The 17,403-nt window shown below is 35.5% G+C and overlaps 1 protein-coding gene across 2 annotated transcripts in view; it reads right to left on the bottom strand.

Annotated features, from left to right (window-relative positions):
• Window positions 1-17,403, bottom strand: part of Glmn (glomulin, FKBP associated protein) — a 49,525-nt gene that overhangs the window by 30,781 nt on the left and 1,341 nt on the right. For both annotated transcript variants that reach the window (XM_076861929.1, XM_076861930.1), the window contains exons 3-7: window positions 17,272-17,397; window positions 5,102-5,218; window positions 3,566-3,674; window positions 2,163-2,400; window positions 187-289 (exon numbers count right to left, since the gene is read on the bottom strand). In XM_076861929.1, coding sequence (XP_076718044.1) covers window positions 187-289; window positions 2,163-2,400; window positions 3,566-3,674; window positions 5,102-5,218; window positions 17,272-17,397 — 693 coding nt within the window. The remainder of the gene's footprint in view (window positions 1-186; window positions 290-2,162; window positions 2,401-3,565; window positions 3,675-5,101; window positions 5,219-17,271; window positions 17,398-17,403) is intronic.

The following is a 17,403-nucleotide window of genomic DNA, read 5'->3' as shown; positions in this document are numbered from 1 at the left end:
TGATTCTCAGCACCACATAAAAATAAATAAACAAACAAACATAAAATTAAGGTATTTATTGTGTCCGTCTACAACTAAGAAATATATTAAAAAAAATAATCAATTTACAAACACACATATAGTATATGAGAACATAAAAGGATAACATTTAAGTTTATAGCACATTTTGTAGATAGCTGTACTTACTATTATCTCAGATGCAAAACATCTAAAAGGATCACTTCCAGCTTCTTCAGATTGTTCAAGGAATTGTGCTGTCAGCAAAGGGCATTTCAAGCTTTTTAAACAACTAAGGCATGAGAAATAGGTTAATTAAGAAATCAACACTTGCCTAGTATAAAATGCCAATTCTTCATATTTAAGTTAGTTTTACATGAAAAGTAAAATAAGCACTGCTATGGTCTGAATGCTTATCCCCTCCAAATCTCATGTTGAAATGTAATTGCCATTCCAACATTATTAAGAGATAGGCTCTTTGATAGGTGATTAGTCCAGGGCTCCACACTTACGGGAGGAATTAGTTTTGTTATAAAAGGGTGAATTCAGCCTCCCTGTGTCTCTCCACCCTTCTGAGATGACACCTCAAGGCCTTCACCAGATATCAGTGCCTTGATCTTCAATTTCCCAGCCTGCAGAACTCAGAGTCAATGTATTTCTATCAACTATAAATTACCCAGTCTCAGATATTCTATTACAACAGCACAAATGGACTAAGCACCAATAATTCAATGCCTATAAAATGGCTGATGAATTATCTTATTAGTAATTGAGAGAACATGAAAAATACCTTGCTAGACCCAACATAGTGAAATTCATTTCTATGTATAGACTGTTCCAGTGGATTCTGAATGTTTGAGAACTAACCGGTACTAGTCCAAGATGTTTTATTCATTAGTTCATGTTTTCATAAAGTTTTATTTCTTTTACTTAGAAAATCAAATTTTATTCTGTGATTAAGCCTTTCCTATTTCCCTAAAATCTTTTCTTTTATAAAGTAATGGGTTTCATAAGTGGTTAAAAAAAAATTTTTTTAATGTCCTAATCCGACAAAAATAGAAAGCTAACACTAGCTAAATTCTCCAAGATTAAAAAAAAAAAGGTTATTAGTCTATGTAATTAAATAATCTAGTTTAGTGCTGTCCTATAAATATAATGCAAGCTCCATTTTTAAGATTTCTTAGTAGTCACATGAAAAATAATAGGAGAAATTAATTTTAATAATTTAACCCAATATGTCTAAAATATTTCAACACATATCAATATAAAAAATCACTGAAGTATTATACTATGTTTTTAAAGAATATCAAATCTGGGGCTGGAGTTGTGGCTCAGTGGTAGAGCACATGCCTAGCATGTGTAAGGCACTATGTTCGATCCCAAGCACCATATATAAATAAAATAAAGACCCATTGACAACTAAAAAAAAAAAAAAAAAGGAGAATATCAAATCTTTGCAGTCCACAGGATATGTTATACTTAGAGCACATCTTAATTTGGACCAACTATATGTCAAGTATTTTGATAGCCACATTGAACACTGTATGTTTAGTCCATAGTAACCCCGAGTAAATACTATTGTGTGAATACTTTGTTGTTTTCATGGAGAGCTGAATGTTTAACTGTTTGCTGTTTTCACAGGGACAATAAAAACACAATTTCCTCACAGTGTAGATTCTTTGAGTTATATGTATCTACTTTTCCACTTTCATTATTCACTATACTATGATGAATAAAAGCAGCACATAAAAGAATATGAAATAAATTAAATGAATAGACTTGGTTTTATTTATTTATTTTATTTTTTGGTACTGGCAAATTGAACCCAGGGATACTTAACCACTGAGCTACGTCCATAGTACTTTTTATTTTTTGAGATAGGGTCTCACTAAATTGTATAGGGCCTTGGTAAATTGTTCAGGTTATCTTTGAACTTGCAATCCTCCTGCCCCCTCCCCTTGAACCAGTTACAGACATGCACCACAATACCTATATTTTTTTAAAAATATGAATGACTCATTAAATGTCATGTTATATCAGCTTAAGATATAACAGTTTAGTCTTTTAAAATTCAAATCTAAAACTAGATTTATAGTTGCATGACAAATATAAAATAACTTAACAAAGTAAATTCATTGTGAGCTGTTTTTTAAATATATACTTACAATTTCAGTAATTCATCCTTTAATTTTTCATTTTCCTTGTTTTCTTTGTCATTAATAACTTCTTCCACAAAAGGTTTAGTGAACTCTATTAAGGCCTTGCAACATCGACAAAGGCCATAGTCATCTGTTTGTATTTGTTCTTTTGAGTATGGAACAGGAAGAAGAGATAATTGACTCCAAAGGGTAGACAATGCTAATCCAACTGAATATGCCTTATTGTTGCGAAGTTTCTGAATCACTACAATAGAGACCAGGTTGTTACTTGAGATAGCCTCATCAAGTATGCTAAACAAAGGACAAGAAATTCAATATATACAATTATAAATACTTTCTTTCCTCACATTTTAACAACTCTGACATCAAGATGAAATATCCTAAGCTTAATTGGGAGTGCTTTTTTTTTTCTCTTGGTGATACAGAAATTAATGAAGCATCTTAAAACTGATGCCATGAAATATTGTTTAGGTGTGTTTATAACAGGTTACATACTTAAAACAGAAACACATTCTTTCCATGAGTGGTAAGCTATACAGTAGTGCACAAATGGGAGCTAGTATTTTTTTTTCCCAAGAAGATTGAGTGTTTTAAGTAGTATAAAACTCAGGAACATTCATTTTTAAATTGAATTTACTCTAATTTCTGATGATGGCTCACTCTATCAGACTCTGAGATATACATATTTCCTAAAATGAAAAATAACCTCTTCTTATGGATAAATACTGTCTTGGTTGCTGAGATCCATTACTTATCAATTCTACTATTCCACTTAGCCATGGAGTCTTATCATTCCATATGCCTCCTAGTTTCACTCTTTTTTTTTTTTTTAATTTTTTTAGTATTTATTTTTTTTTAAGTTTTCGGCAGGCACAACATCTTTGTTTGTATGTGGTGCTGAGGATCGAACCCGGGCCGCACGCATGCCAGGCGAGCATGCTACCGCTTGAGCCACATCCCTAGCCCTAGTTTCACTCTTTAGTCATACTTTTGCTATTCTTAATCCCAACCTTCCAAAATAGAGGCTGAACAGCCTGCTTGATACTATTCTTAACCAAGATACAAAACTACCACAATACTGTCAGACTGAGTACTGCAGACATCAGAGTAACCCTTTAAATTTGCTTCAAAGGAAAATTCTAGATATAAACCACAAGTAAGAAGATTAACCAGAAAGTTACAGGTTGTAATATAGCACATGAACAAATAGTATGACGTTCAACAAAGTGTTTACTGGGTAACAACAAAACAGCAAGATTCAAATTGGCATTTGCTTTTATTAGTGTAAGCAGAAGACTCAATAATTTGTCATAAATTTTACTTTGGTGTAGCATTGACATTTGGGGGCAAACATCAAGGTACTTACACAAATAAAACAAGAACTACTTTGATAACAAAATGATAATTACCTGTTTGTAAAGGCTGAAGTAAAAGAAGAATAATTTGGGATATCTGTTTTCCAGAGGGCTCTTCAATCAGTTCAAGCAAACCCAACAATAATTCCTTTGGATTACATAACTATAAAAATATTCACAATTGAACCTGTTTAATACAAGTTGCATTTAAAGCCACATGATTACTATTTTAAAGAATGCATATACTTGAGAAAACATAATTATTTTTGCTTAACAGTAAAATGCTTCATACAATTAGAAAAGTAGTGAATCACCAGAGCTCAGGTTTCCTTTGAGCTTCCGTATGGTGCTTTAGATTGCTTGAGCTTCCCACACAGGAAGCTTGAGCTTCCTATTCCATGTTGCTGGGTATTTAGACTACCTTAGAGTTTCCTTTTTACTTCCTGGACAGATAAAATTTTGCATTGCTTTCTGAATGGCCATATTTTATCACCTTGCTTGCCTTGTTGTTTTTTTGTTTTGTTTTGTTTTACTGGAGGATGTCGTTTATGTTTTTGCAGTGTTATGAATCAAACCCAAGGCCTCACACATGCTAGGCAAGCACTCCTACCACTGAGCTATATCCCCAGCCTATTTGTCTTGTATTTTTAAAAAACTCTCACAGTCTTCTTTTTCCAAATACATATTTGTATATTCCTGCACTGATCTCCAAATAGCTTCTTATAATGTCTTTTTTTCCTTAGAATTTATTCTTTCTTAAAAGTTGTACACTGAGGGCTGGGATTGTGGCTCAGTGGTAGAGTGCTCGCCTAGCGCGGGTAGGACCTGGGTTCAATCCTCAGCACCACATAAAAATAAAGGCATTGTGTTGTGTCCATCTACATCTAGGAAATAAATATCTTTTTTTTAAAAAAAAGTTGTACATTGACTTATAACTCAACTAGCCTTTTACCAATGGTCTCTAAAAATTGTGAATCACAACTGATCTGTGTTCTACTTCCCATTCATACTTCTATTGTGGTCACTTACAGTCTAGATTTTTCATATTTTTAAGAGGATATGAGGGCTGGGATTGTGGCGCAGTGGTAGAGCACTTGCCTAGCATATGTGAGGCACTGGGTTTGATTTTCATCATCACATATAAATAAATGAATAAAATAAAGGTCCATCAATAACAAAAACAAAAAAGAGGATATGAAAGGAATTTCCACAGAGAAAAGAGCACTGATATTTGATTTTGTTTCAATATTGAAAAAAAAAAAAAATCAATGTGGCCTTGCATTATCTCTGTAAAATACAACTATACAATAAGGGTACTTGTCAAAATACAACTTCCTAGGAAATGGAACTGCCCATCCAATTAAGTTTGGGCTTCTCCTCCTCCATGCATGTATAATATGTGAATTACACCTTATTGTCATGTAATCTAATAAGAGCAAAAAACAACAAAAAGACTGGGCTTCTCTCCAGAATTTTCTTCTTATATATCTTGATGAACTAAAAATTTTCTTATCAAATAAGAATTAGACATTAAAAATAATAATAATACTGCTGTGTGTTTTGACAAAGAGAACCTGGTTATTAACATACCTTTACCAATAAATCAAGCATCAGAAAATAATCTTTTCTTTTATCATCTTTATCATTCCATAAAAGGCACCGAACAACAGGACCAACAAGATTCCAGCCCATAGTCTTAATGATGACCTAAAAAAGAAAAATTTCCAGAGTAAAGCAAACACTGCCATCTACAGGAGTCTCATAGTATGCTTTTCTAAGTTGGCTTAGCTTAGAATTTACTTTGAAATAGGAAAAATGAGACAAGTGAGGCCCACAGCCAACTACTTCCTAGGGTTGAATGTCAACAGATATCAACATTTAAAAATAATTGTTAAGCTTTTCACAGAGATAAGGCAAAAGGGTCTTTACTTACTATCAGGGAACTTGGTTTTTCTCAGGATTTAAATAGTTCCTCTATTTCCAAGGAGAGTTAATTAATGCTTGAGAAGAGCAAGTACTTAACTTCCACAGAGAATTTTTGCTCTCCTGAGTCAAAGAAATACAGTCAATGCTTGTGAACCTTTAAAAGTTCCTCGGAGAATCCCTGAATATAATCATTGTAATTTATATAAAATGAAAGGCTGTGACTTCATTAATTTTCTCTGCTTCTTTTTGCAAAGACATTTCAGAATGCTTTATCATTAGTGACGGGCATTCATTATTAAAGTCACTGATTTTCAAAATTACAAACAATATCCTTTAATTCTCTAGCTTGCTTTGTACTGCAACTCATCAGTATTTACCAAGTATATAATGCATAATATTCTGGGTGCCAAAAATAAAGCGAGAAATAGATCAAATAAGATCTGTATCACCACAGTTCACATTCTAGGGTGATTCTTTAAAAACAACAAGGGATGGGGTTGTGGCTCAGTGGTAGAGTGCCTTGCCTAGCATGTGTGAGGCACTGGATTCTATCCTTGACACCACATTAAAAAAAAATCAATTAAAACAAAAACAAAACAATATATATGTGATGAGGGCCACAACCAAGTTAAGATGGCACCTGGCAGTATGCTAGGAGGAGTGGTTTCTGAGCCAATGCCAGCGAACCATTAAGATGATAAGGATTCCTTAATGACTGACTGCTGTATCTAGTTTATGTTAATTAAGTTAAGCTGTGTGTAATTAGTTGGGTATATGTATCTCTGCAGTCTGGCAGAGAGGCAGTGCCTGCTACCTAGGGTACCCGCTACTTTGAGTTCCCGCTGAGTTCACTCGCAATAAAGTAGTTCCCGCTTCAACCTTCAAGTTGCTTATCATCTCCCAGTTATTTTGCCTAGCCGGACAAGGGCATATGGTACCCCGTACGGGGAACACCTAAGGGTAAGTGATAAGGTAAACTGCTCGGCCCTGAGGACAGTGCGAGAGGATGGGTAACCATTTAAAGATTCTTCTTTCACTTTTGTTTTATTTTCATTTATTTATTTATTTTTATTTTTTAAGAGAGTGTGTGTGGGGGGGGGGAGAGAACTTTTTAATATTTATTTTTTAGTTTTCGGTGGACACAACAACAACTTTGTTTTGTGGTGCTGAGGATCAAACCCGGGCTGCACGCATGCCAGGCGAGAGCGCTACCACTTGAGCCACATCCCCTGCCCATCGCTTTTGTTTTAAGTTGCCTATTCCTGGAGATGGGTGGGACAGAAGAAAAACCACTCACATCTGAGGAAAAACTATTTGCGTCTAAGGAACAGATAGGGAGATGGACATTTCAGGAGGATAGAAAGGCTGATATAATGAATTTTTGTTCTACTTTTGTTTCATTTTGTCTCGGTTTTATTTTGCATTATCTTAGTGAGGGGTATCTTTGTCACGAAAAAAAGGAATTAAAAATTATTAAGAACCAAACCAAAAGGGCTTTAAGTAAATTACTAGAGGAAGGAGGCATCTCAGTAAAATCAAGAACAGTCAGGGCATACATTAAGACGATACAAAGGTATAGCCCCTGGTTCATTAAAGAGGGGTTGTTAAATATATCACAATGGAACCATCATGGAGAAGATTTAAAAAGGATAGAAAAGGAAAGCCCAGGAACTCTGCCAGTTGGCACATTACCATTATGGACATTAGTACAATCCTGTTTGCTTAGTCTAGAAGAAGACATCTTACTTAGACAAGGGAAAAAAGTTTAGAGGAGAAAGGGCTATTAGGGGAGAAGTTACAACAGGAGGTTGCTACTAACCCCTTTCTATCACCAGAGGGCGTAAGTATTCAACCAACAGCTCCACCTATGGAAACAACATATGCTGGGTGGCCCCCAACTCCCATAATTGATAGATGGGATCCTGACACAGGACCTCAAAGATTAGCATGCCCTGTATTTCAGGAGGAAGCAGGGCAGCGAATTCACCATTCTTTAGATTTCAAAACAGTGAAGCAGCTGAAAGAGGCTGTAACAACCTATGGTCCTTAAGCACCTTTCACTGTAAGTATGGTAGAATCTATTACCAACTTGAACTTGACACCAGCAGATTGAGCCAGTATGTGTAGAGCTGTGCTAAATGGAGGACAGTTTTTACTGTGTAAGATTGCCAATCAAGAATTTTGTATAGAAACGGCTAGGCGAAATAAAGCAGCCGGTTATCCTCAGAGAAATATAGAGATGCTATTAGGAGAGGGACCTTATAAGGGCCAGCAACAACAAATTCAATACGATCCTGCCATTTATTCACAAATTGCTTCAGTTGCGGTTAAGGCATGGAAAACTTTACAAGGGCATGGAGATTTGCAAGGTCAACTATCCAAAGTAATACAGGGGACAAATAAGCCTTATGTGGAATTTGTAGACAGACTTTTGCAAACAGCTACCAGAGCTTTTGGGGATGCAGAACAAGCAATGACATTAGTGAAACAGCTAGCCTATAAACAAGCAAATAAATGGTGCAGGGATGCCATTAGACCATGGAAAAATACAGATTTAAACACATATATTAAACTATGTAGAGACATTAATGAATAGGGGCAAATCTTGGCAGCTGCAGTACAACAGGCATTAGGAGCCAGGCCAAAAACATGCTACAATGTGGACAAACAGGATATTTTAGAATGAGTTGCCCCATAGGAGGAGGTTTTAACAAAACTAGGTATCAAAGAGGTAGAATACTGGATATTTGCCCACGATGCCAACAAGGAAGACACTGGGCTTCTGAGTGCCGTTCTCAGACTACTGCTCTGTTGTCAAGAAACGGACAAGGACCAGGAGTTTACCCACGATATCGTGGAAGAAAACATTGGACTCCAATGACAAAAAACGGACAGGGGGGCCCAATGCTCCAGGGCCCACGACCACAAATATACGGGGCATTGGAGGAACCCAACAATACCATCAGGGTAGTGCCCAGGACACATTATCCATTAGATCCCTCATTAGACAAACCAGAGTGCAGGGTTGGACATCTGTGCCTCTGTCAGAGCAGTACTAACTCCAGAGATGGGAGTTCAAATCATTCCCACAGGGGTAAAAGGACCTCTTCCCCAAGGAACAGTAGTCTTGTTGTTGGGACGCAGTTCCTCTACTCTAAAAGGAATTATGATAAGTCCTGGGGTAATTGACCCTGATTACGAAGGTGAAATAAAAAGTATAGCCAGTTCTCCTAAGGGTATATCAGTAATTTCCCAAGAAGACAGAATCGCACAATTGTTGATAATACTCAGCCTGCTTGAAAAATTTTCCAGTTGTTCAGTAGAAAGAGGTTCCAGAGACTAGGCTCTACAGGTATAGATTGGGCTATGCTTTCTTTAAATTTAGATTCTCAGCCCATGCTAAAACTAAATGTTCAAGGACATGAATTTAATGGGCTACTGGATACAGGTGCAGACCTTAGCATTATCTCCCACCAAGAATGGCCAAAACACTGCCATTACAACAAGACACTCAAACGCTTCGAGGCCTAGGAATAGCGACAAATCCCCATAGAAGTGCAATGGTATTAGATTGGAAAGATCCTGAAGGATGTGAAGGAACTATACAGCCATATGTTCTAGATCATCTTCCTATAAATTTATGGGGACGAGATGTTCTAGGTCAATTAGGGTTAATATTAACAAACAACAATTCAAATGTGCCCACTATTATGGCTAGACAAGGTTTTAAGAAAGGAAAAGGATTAGGAGAACAAGAACAAGGTATAGTGGCACCAATTCAAATAGATCAAAAAACAGATAGACATGGATTGGGTTTTCAGAAGGGGGTCACTGAGACAATAAAAATTACTTGGAAATCAGAAAGGCTAGTATGGGTTCCTCAGTGGCCCCTGACTAAAGAAAAGATACAAGCAGCCCATGACCTGGTCAAGCAACAATTAATGGAAGGACATATACAACCTCTGTATCTCCCCTTAATACTCCCATTTTTGTCATCAAAAAAGAAATCTGGCCAATGGAGATTATTGCAAGATTTAAGAGCTATTAATAATGAGATGGTTATCATGGGACCTGCTTGGGGATTCCCCAATTGTCTGCTTTGCCAAAAACCTGGTATGTTTTAGTTATAGATATTAAAGATTGTTTTTTTCAATTCCAATTCATCCTAAGGATGGTCCACGTTTTGCGTTTACCATCCCTGCACTGAATCATGAAGGTCCTGATCAGAGATATGAACGGAAAGTACTCCCTTAAGGGATGGCTGACAGCCCAACTATGTGTCAAATTTATGTTAACAAAGCAATTAAGCCGCTTAGAAATCAAAATCCTGAACTACAAATATTTCACTATATGGACGATGTATTATTAGCACACAAAGATAAAAACACATTGTTAGAATGTTATGCCATACTTACAAATTTATTAAAAAATTATAATCTAGAGATAGCAATAGATAAAGTACAATTAAATTATCCAATAAATTATTTAGGAGTTCTATTATCTTCAACCATGGTCCGCCCACCAAAAATTCAAATACGAGTAGATCAACTTAAAAAACTTAATGACTTTCAAAAGTTGTTGGGAGACATAAATTGGATAAGGCCTTATCTAGGCATACCAACAGGAGAATTGGGACCTTTATTTGATATTCTAAAAGGTCCATCAGATCCAAATTCAACCTGCATGTTAATGCCTGAAGCAAGAAAGACATTAAAACTCATTGAAATATATATGAAAATATGCATTTGGATAGAACTGATTTAAGTTTGCCTTTATTATTTATTGCACTACCAACAAAAAATATTACTACAGGAGTATTTTGGCAAAAGGTCCCTTATTATGGATACATTTATCTTATTCTCCTAACACTATTCTTACTAGGTATCCTGAGGCTGTAGGAAAATTAATACTCAAAGGAATAAAAGCAGCAAAGGAAGTATTTGGAATTTCTCCTAATAAAATTATCACCCCATATACTATGGATCAAATTGATGAGTTAGCTAATGAGTTAAATACTTGGGCAATAATCATGTGCAAATCTAATTGTTTATTTGATAATCACTTACCATCTAATCCTTTGTTATCTTTTTGGTCCTCGCATTCTGTAGTTTTTCCAAAAATGACAAGAAAAACACCTATCATGAATGCTCCAAATATATTTACTGATGGGTCAAGTAATGGTACAGCAGCAGTAGTTACCCCTGATCAAGCTTTTACAATTTTAGTACCCAAACAATCAGCTCAAAAGGTAGAGCTTAATACAGTATTACAAGCTTTTGTGATGTATAAAGATTCTGTATTTAATTTATTTTCCGATAGTCAATATATAGTTAATGCTATTATATCCCTTGAAGATGCTGGTACGATTTCCCCTTCCTCTACTATTTTCTCTTTGTTTTCCACTATACAAAGTTTAATTTGGGATAGAAAAGATCCATTCTTTATAGGACATATCAGGGCACATACAGGATTGCCTGGAGCCCTTAGTTTAGGCAATGATTCAGCAGATAAAACTACACATGACATACATATTTTTTCGACATTAGAAGAAGCTACAAATTTTCATAAATCCTTCCATGTCAATGCTAAAACTTTACAAAAATGTTTTAAAATAACCAAGGAACAAGCAAGACAAATAATAAAACAATGTCAAAATTGTGTGACCTTTTTACCACAAGTTAATCTTGGAATCAATCCTAGAGGACTCATACCTAATCATATTTGGCAAATGAACGTCACACATTTGCCACAATTTGGAAAATTAAAATATTTACATGTTATAGTTGATACTTCTTCCGGATTTTTGATGGGCTCCCTTCATACTGGAGAAAAAACTAAAGATATTATAGCTCATTGTTTACAAAATTTTGCCACTGTGGGCATTCCAAAACAGTTAAAAACAGATAATGGCCCTGGCTATACCTCTACTTCTTTTAAGCAATTTTGCTCATCATTTGGCATTACTCACATAACAGGAATCCCGTATAATCCACAGGGACAAGGCATAGTTGAAAGAGCTCACCAAACTATTAAAATGTATTTATTAAAACAAAAAGACGGAATTGGGAAGGGGTATATATCCCCCAAAGATAAACTTAACATAACCCTTTTCACATTAAACATTTTAAATTTGGATTCATCAAGGCTTAGTGCTGCGAAAAGGCACATGTGTCCAAAAAATGTACATAAGCCTAAGGTACTTTGGAAGGATATTCTAACAGGACAACGGAAAGGTCCTGACCCAGTGATTGTGTGGAGTCGGGGATCTGTTTGTGTGTTTCCACAGGGAAAACAGCAGCTGATTTGGATTCCAGAGAGACTAACTAAAGCGATTTCTACAGACCAAAAAGATGATTTGGCTCAAAGTCCATAACAGCTGATATCCAGAACTCCAGTTTAGCTATCCTTAAATCTGCGACAATGGTTCTCCCACACCTGGAGGCTAATGAGTGATGAGCATCATAAGGGCCTTGAGACTTACTTGTGGAAATACCATCAAACCCATATGCAAATTACAAGAAGAAGGATGAGATTGCAGGATCAACTAATAATAAAAAAAAAAAAAAAGAAGAAGGATGAACTATCAAAAGAAGAGTCAAACCTAGGTGGTAACTAGGATGCTTTTTTCAATATCTATTTTATTATGTCCTCTCCCATGTCATGGAGTTCTATTTTATTTTTTTCAGCTCATACAGACCTAGGTTAATGTTTTTCTGATCAGTTCTATTTTTTGATTAACTGTGGAGTTTTTAAACATTGCAATGGAGATTTTACCTGTGAAAAACTATAAGGCCTTTACTGTTGTGTTGTGTGTGTATACTTGTGTTATGTATTGTATGTCTGTATGTGTGTATGTCCATATATATTATATGAGGAGCGCTCATGAAAAAATGGCTCCAAATATCTTTTCTAATTCACGTGATTTAAACAGTTTAATTTAAATTGGGTAACAAAAATAGGAGATTAACAGATCTGTTTGTTTACTTTCACCTTTCTTTTTCATTATATCTAATTCTGTTCAGAATAATTCTTAGCGCCTGCTGGAATGTTATACAATTTTTTTTTTTAGTCATCATTGCCAGAATTCCTATCTTTCTTCATCCCAATGCCGGTGAAGACAAAGGTAGAAGAATTTCCAGTATTATTGAAAAACCAAATGGGACTTCAGAATTACAGCTACCATCATCACAACTGTTGCTGTTTCTGGTGCTGCTACTACAGCTTCTGCGATGGCTGTCACACAAACTGTACAAACTGATGCATTAATATTTACTTCAAGAAGAAATAGACATATTAATGAATTCCTCTGCTTTAAGCTGCTTGCGGAACTTACCTGTACTATGTATCGTTTATATGCATTACGAACTGATACAACAAATTGTAATTAGTACCAGGGTATCTTTGCTGATGGTGTCATCGGTGGTACAATTTTTCCAAAAGGAGCCGTCAATTGGCTTGGTATTGTGGCGTTTTGTATCTTCCCCCTTCTGCTTGTAGCAGGTTATCCACAAGTATGGCTAATAATGCTGGGCTGGTAGTCAATGACGGGTAAGATCCAATTGCAATGGTACCAACCTAAAACAGGAGGCTGACGCCTTCAGGTCAGCTCATCCGATGACAGGTAAGGACCATATGTAGTATTGGACAACCTAAGACAGGCACAGTCCCTAAGCCACATACTTGTTGTTTATATTAAACAAAAGGGGGAGATGATGAGGGCTACAATCAAGTTAAGATGGCGCTTGGCAGCATGCTAGGAGGAGTGGTTTCTGAGCCAACGCCAGCAAGCCATTAAGATGATAAGGATTCCTTAATGACTGACTGCTGTATCTAGTTTATGTTAATTAAGTTAAGCTGTGTGTAATTAGTTGGGTATATGTACCTCTGCAGTCTGGCAGAGAGGCGGTGCATGCTACCTAGGGTACCCGCTACTTTGAGTTCCCACTGAGTTCACTCGCAATAAAGTAGATCCCGCTTCAACCTTCAAGTTGCTTGTCATCTCCCAGTTATTTCGCCCAGCTGGACAACGGCATATATAAAGAAGAGGAAATAGCACATACAATACCTCCTTCTGACCCCATCCATTTTACAATATAATACAGGTAGAGTATGAGGAATAGAAAGAGAATATTCATCTCAAAGTAGGAAAGACAGGATAGGCCTTCCAAAAGCTAAGCCTTTTAGGAAAAATAGGTCTGTCAGGCACAGATAGGTGGAAAAAACATTCAAGGCTCTAAAATAGCAATGTGTAAAGGTATAAGGCTTAACAAGTCTTAGAAACTATCAACAGAGTATGTTAGGGTATGTGAACACAAATTTTGCAAAAGAGGAAATACTATCTATTCACATCTTTGCTCAATTATCAACTATACATTTTAGAGTTTGTTATATCAACCTCCATGTGTTCTCTATATGTTAATATTAAGATAGTTATATTTATGGCAAAAAAATGTTAGGTTTTACTTTTGAGACATGGACTTGCTATGCTACCCTTGCTATGGTCTTGAACTCCTAGCCTCAAGCAATCCTCCAGCCTCAGCCTCTGAAACAAGTAGGACTTCAGTCACATGCAACCATACCAGACAACATTGTCTTTATTTTTATGTAGCCAAGTATAATAATTTTGTTTGTTTTTGTCCCTTTTTTACTGTTTTTAGCCTAAAATGGATTCACCCCTAGAGATTAATAAGCATTCATTTAAAATTTTTTAAAATGTATATTTCACCTTTCTTTACATTTAATGAAATGTTAAGAATTTTAACAAAGAATAAAACAATCATACTTTTTTTTTTCTAACTTAATGAGATAGTTCAGTTGATCTCTTTGAATATGTCTGTTACTTATAAGTGTAAAAGAATCCTTCCTCCAAAGGTTTTGTTTATTTTTTTTTTAAATTTTTTAGTTGTAGATGGACACAATACCTTTGTTTTATTTATTTTTTTTTGTGGTGCTGAGGATAGAACCCAGTGCCTCACATGTGATAGACAAGCACTCTACCACTGAACTACAACCCCAGCCTCTCCTCCAAAGATTTGATATTTTGTTTTCTCTCATTTTTTGTGTGGCTTCACTTTTAATATTTAGCATTTTACTAATCAGGAATTTGTTGTAAATCAATAACTAAATTTTTTCAAAATTACTCAATATTTATCCATTACTTATTAAATAAACCCATACTTATTTTTAAAAACCTAATTAGTTCCTGTAAGATTCTACTTTTCCAAAGCACTTCTTTCCCTTTACAAAGGTGTACTTACTCTCTATAAGAGATCCTCTGAATAATCATCAACTACAAGAGAAATGACAGCCTTGAATAATATTTTGTATATCAGGGTTGAAAAATTTTCTTAAAAATATTTTATAAATATTCTATTAGCTACAGGATAACCCAGTCACTAAATAATGTCTCATGGCTTTAGTTAGGGTTAAGGAAAGATGGTAAATAATTATAAGGAATTCGACTAAATCCTGACTGTGGTTAACGTATACTACCCTTTGTTTAATTTAGTACTAACAATCATACGGAATAAGTCTGTGACTCCTAATTTAGATGAGAATGCCAAAGTTTAGACATTAATGACAGACCCAATATCAGACAACTCTACAGGTCCCAAGCTTATGCATTTCCTCCTATACTGCTAGTTCTCCACTGGGTGGGCAATTTTGCACCATACCTCCCAGGGGACATTTGACAAGATTTGCAGACACTTTTTGATCGTCATTACTGAAGGAGGCAGGTAGGGAAGCTACTGGTATCTCACAGGCAGTCTAGGGTTGTGCCAAACATTTTGCAATACACAAGAGAATCCCTCTATTAGAGAACAATCCTGTTCAAAATGTCAATAATGGTAAAATTCTAAACTATAGTGTCTTAGGACCACTTCCCTATTTATATTTATCTGGGTTTTTTAAAATATTTAACACAGATTAATAGTAAATCTTTTTCTTTTTTGTACTGGGCATTGAGCCCAGGGGACACTTTACCACCGAGCTACACATCTCTAGTTCTTTTTATTTTACAACAGAGTCTTGCCAAGTTGCTTAGGATGGCCTCAAACTTGGGATCCTCCTGCCTCAGCCTTCTAAGACTCTAAGATTACAGCTAATAATAAATCTTGACGAATCCCTTATAGTGTTACCTTGCAAAAATATTAAGTTGCAATCAGTTTTAAACATTATCTTGTCAAAATCTGAATCTCTGTGATTCTCAAACTATTAAGACTAAGCTTCACTATGCTTGAATCTATCCCATTAACCATTCAGAAGTACATTAAAAATAAACCACTGAGGAGTGGGAATCTCATGAAAATAAAAGGGAGATTAATAGAGAAAAGGAACCAGAGGGAGTGAGGAAGCAGGGAAAGGAGAAAAAAAACAAAAAAACACCTAATCACTCAGGCATATATTGACAGTTACAAATTCCCTTCTCCCTCTGCCTCACTGATGGAATGTTGATCCTCACCTCTTTAGCAGGCCTCTTCCTCAGTTCCTTAAGTTCCTCAAGATGGGCTCCTTGGGCCTCTTTTCTTCTGCCACTTTTCTGTGGTGTAAGGCAAATGCTTCCCCTCCCCTCAATTACCTAATCTTTAAACAAAACAATAACTAAATCTCTTTGTTTCTTTACTGAGCTCAAAACCTTACTTTCCAATTGCCTGCTACATCTTAAAATTTCCAAAAGTCAACTCACTTCCTTCAGGAAACTTTCTCCTTAAGTTGCCTTTTTCTGTTCAGGATATCATACACTGTATTGTCCTTTCAGAGGCTAGAAATGTGTCACTCTTGCTGCCTCAATCTCCCTCACTCCCATAATCACTCAATCCCTTCTATTCTACCTAAAAATTTCTCATAAGTACTATACAATGTTAACCAGAGGTAAAGCAGAGTGGTTAAGAGCTTCAAAACCAGAATAGATATGAATCCTAATGTCACAAAAAAGCTGAGTTACTTTGAGGCATGTCATTTGATCTTTCAGTTAATTGTTTCTTATCTATAAAATGAATATTTTTTTAAGATGAGGGTCTCACTATGTTGCCCAGGTTGCCCTTAAATTTGGCACTCAAGTGATCCTCCTACCTTAGCCTCCCAAGTCTACACATATAAAAAATGAATTTAATAGTAGTATCTATCTTTGGGGATTTATGAAGAAGCTTAATAAATTAATAGATGTCAAGTATATAGATAGCATCTGGAAAATAGCAAGCTTAAATATTAGTTGTTACTGATTTTATTGTTAGCAGCTAAGTTAAGTACTCTCAAAGGTTATCTTCTGAGAATGCAATTGGGAAAAAAAAATCACAAAGATTTAAAACACATGAAGCCCTCTACCACTGAGCCACAACCCCAGCCCTAACTGTTAATAGTTTGAGAAATCATTCTCCACAATGGGAAAGGACCTTGTTTGTGGATCAGGAATGTTTTACTTACAATTTGATTTTCTATGCACATCTGACACAAAGGAGAATAGGATGATCACAAAATATGAGTATCTAGTTTGCTTGACATTTATATTTCTCAATGTAAATTAATGATTCAAATGTTACTTTTTGAACATCTAAACCTATTCCTTTTAAAGTTCTTTATATTTCAGCACTTGCTTCATTTATTCTGCCTCCTGATTGCTAGTTGTTTTTTTTTGTTTATCTCTTCCAACATGCTGTAAGCACCTTAAAGTATATTAATATTCCTAGTTCCCTTTTTCCATTTTCTACAGTGAAAATTTAAGTTTGTTATTAAGTTTATTCTTAAATGTTTGATGGACAAAGGGATGAATAATAACATGTGATTATTCTCTTCTCAAATAGAATCTGAAAAGTAAACGCAAAGATTGTACTTACTTTATTCTTTTCATTTTGAATAACTGCTATTAGTTGGTCCGTGTGCCCTTCTTCTATACATCTCTGGCCTGCTAACTGAAACAGGCCAAAATCTTCTTCTTTAAAGTCATGCTCTTCTAGAATTTGCTGAAA

The sequence above is a fragment of the Callospermophilus lateralis genome, chromosome 7 (genome assembly GCF_048772815.1).
Source record: "Callospermophilus lateralis isolate mCalLat2 chromosome 7, mCalLat2.hap1, whole genome shotgun sequence".
Lineage (NCBI taxonomy): Eukaryota > Metazoa > Chordata > Mammalia > Rodentia > Sciuridae > Callospermophilus > Callospermophilus lateralis.
The sequence above is the reverse complement of the archived record's forward strand: the minus strand, read 5'-3'. Positions and strand labels throughout refer to the sequence as shown.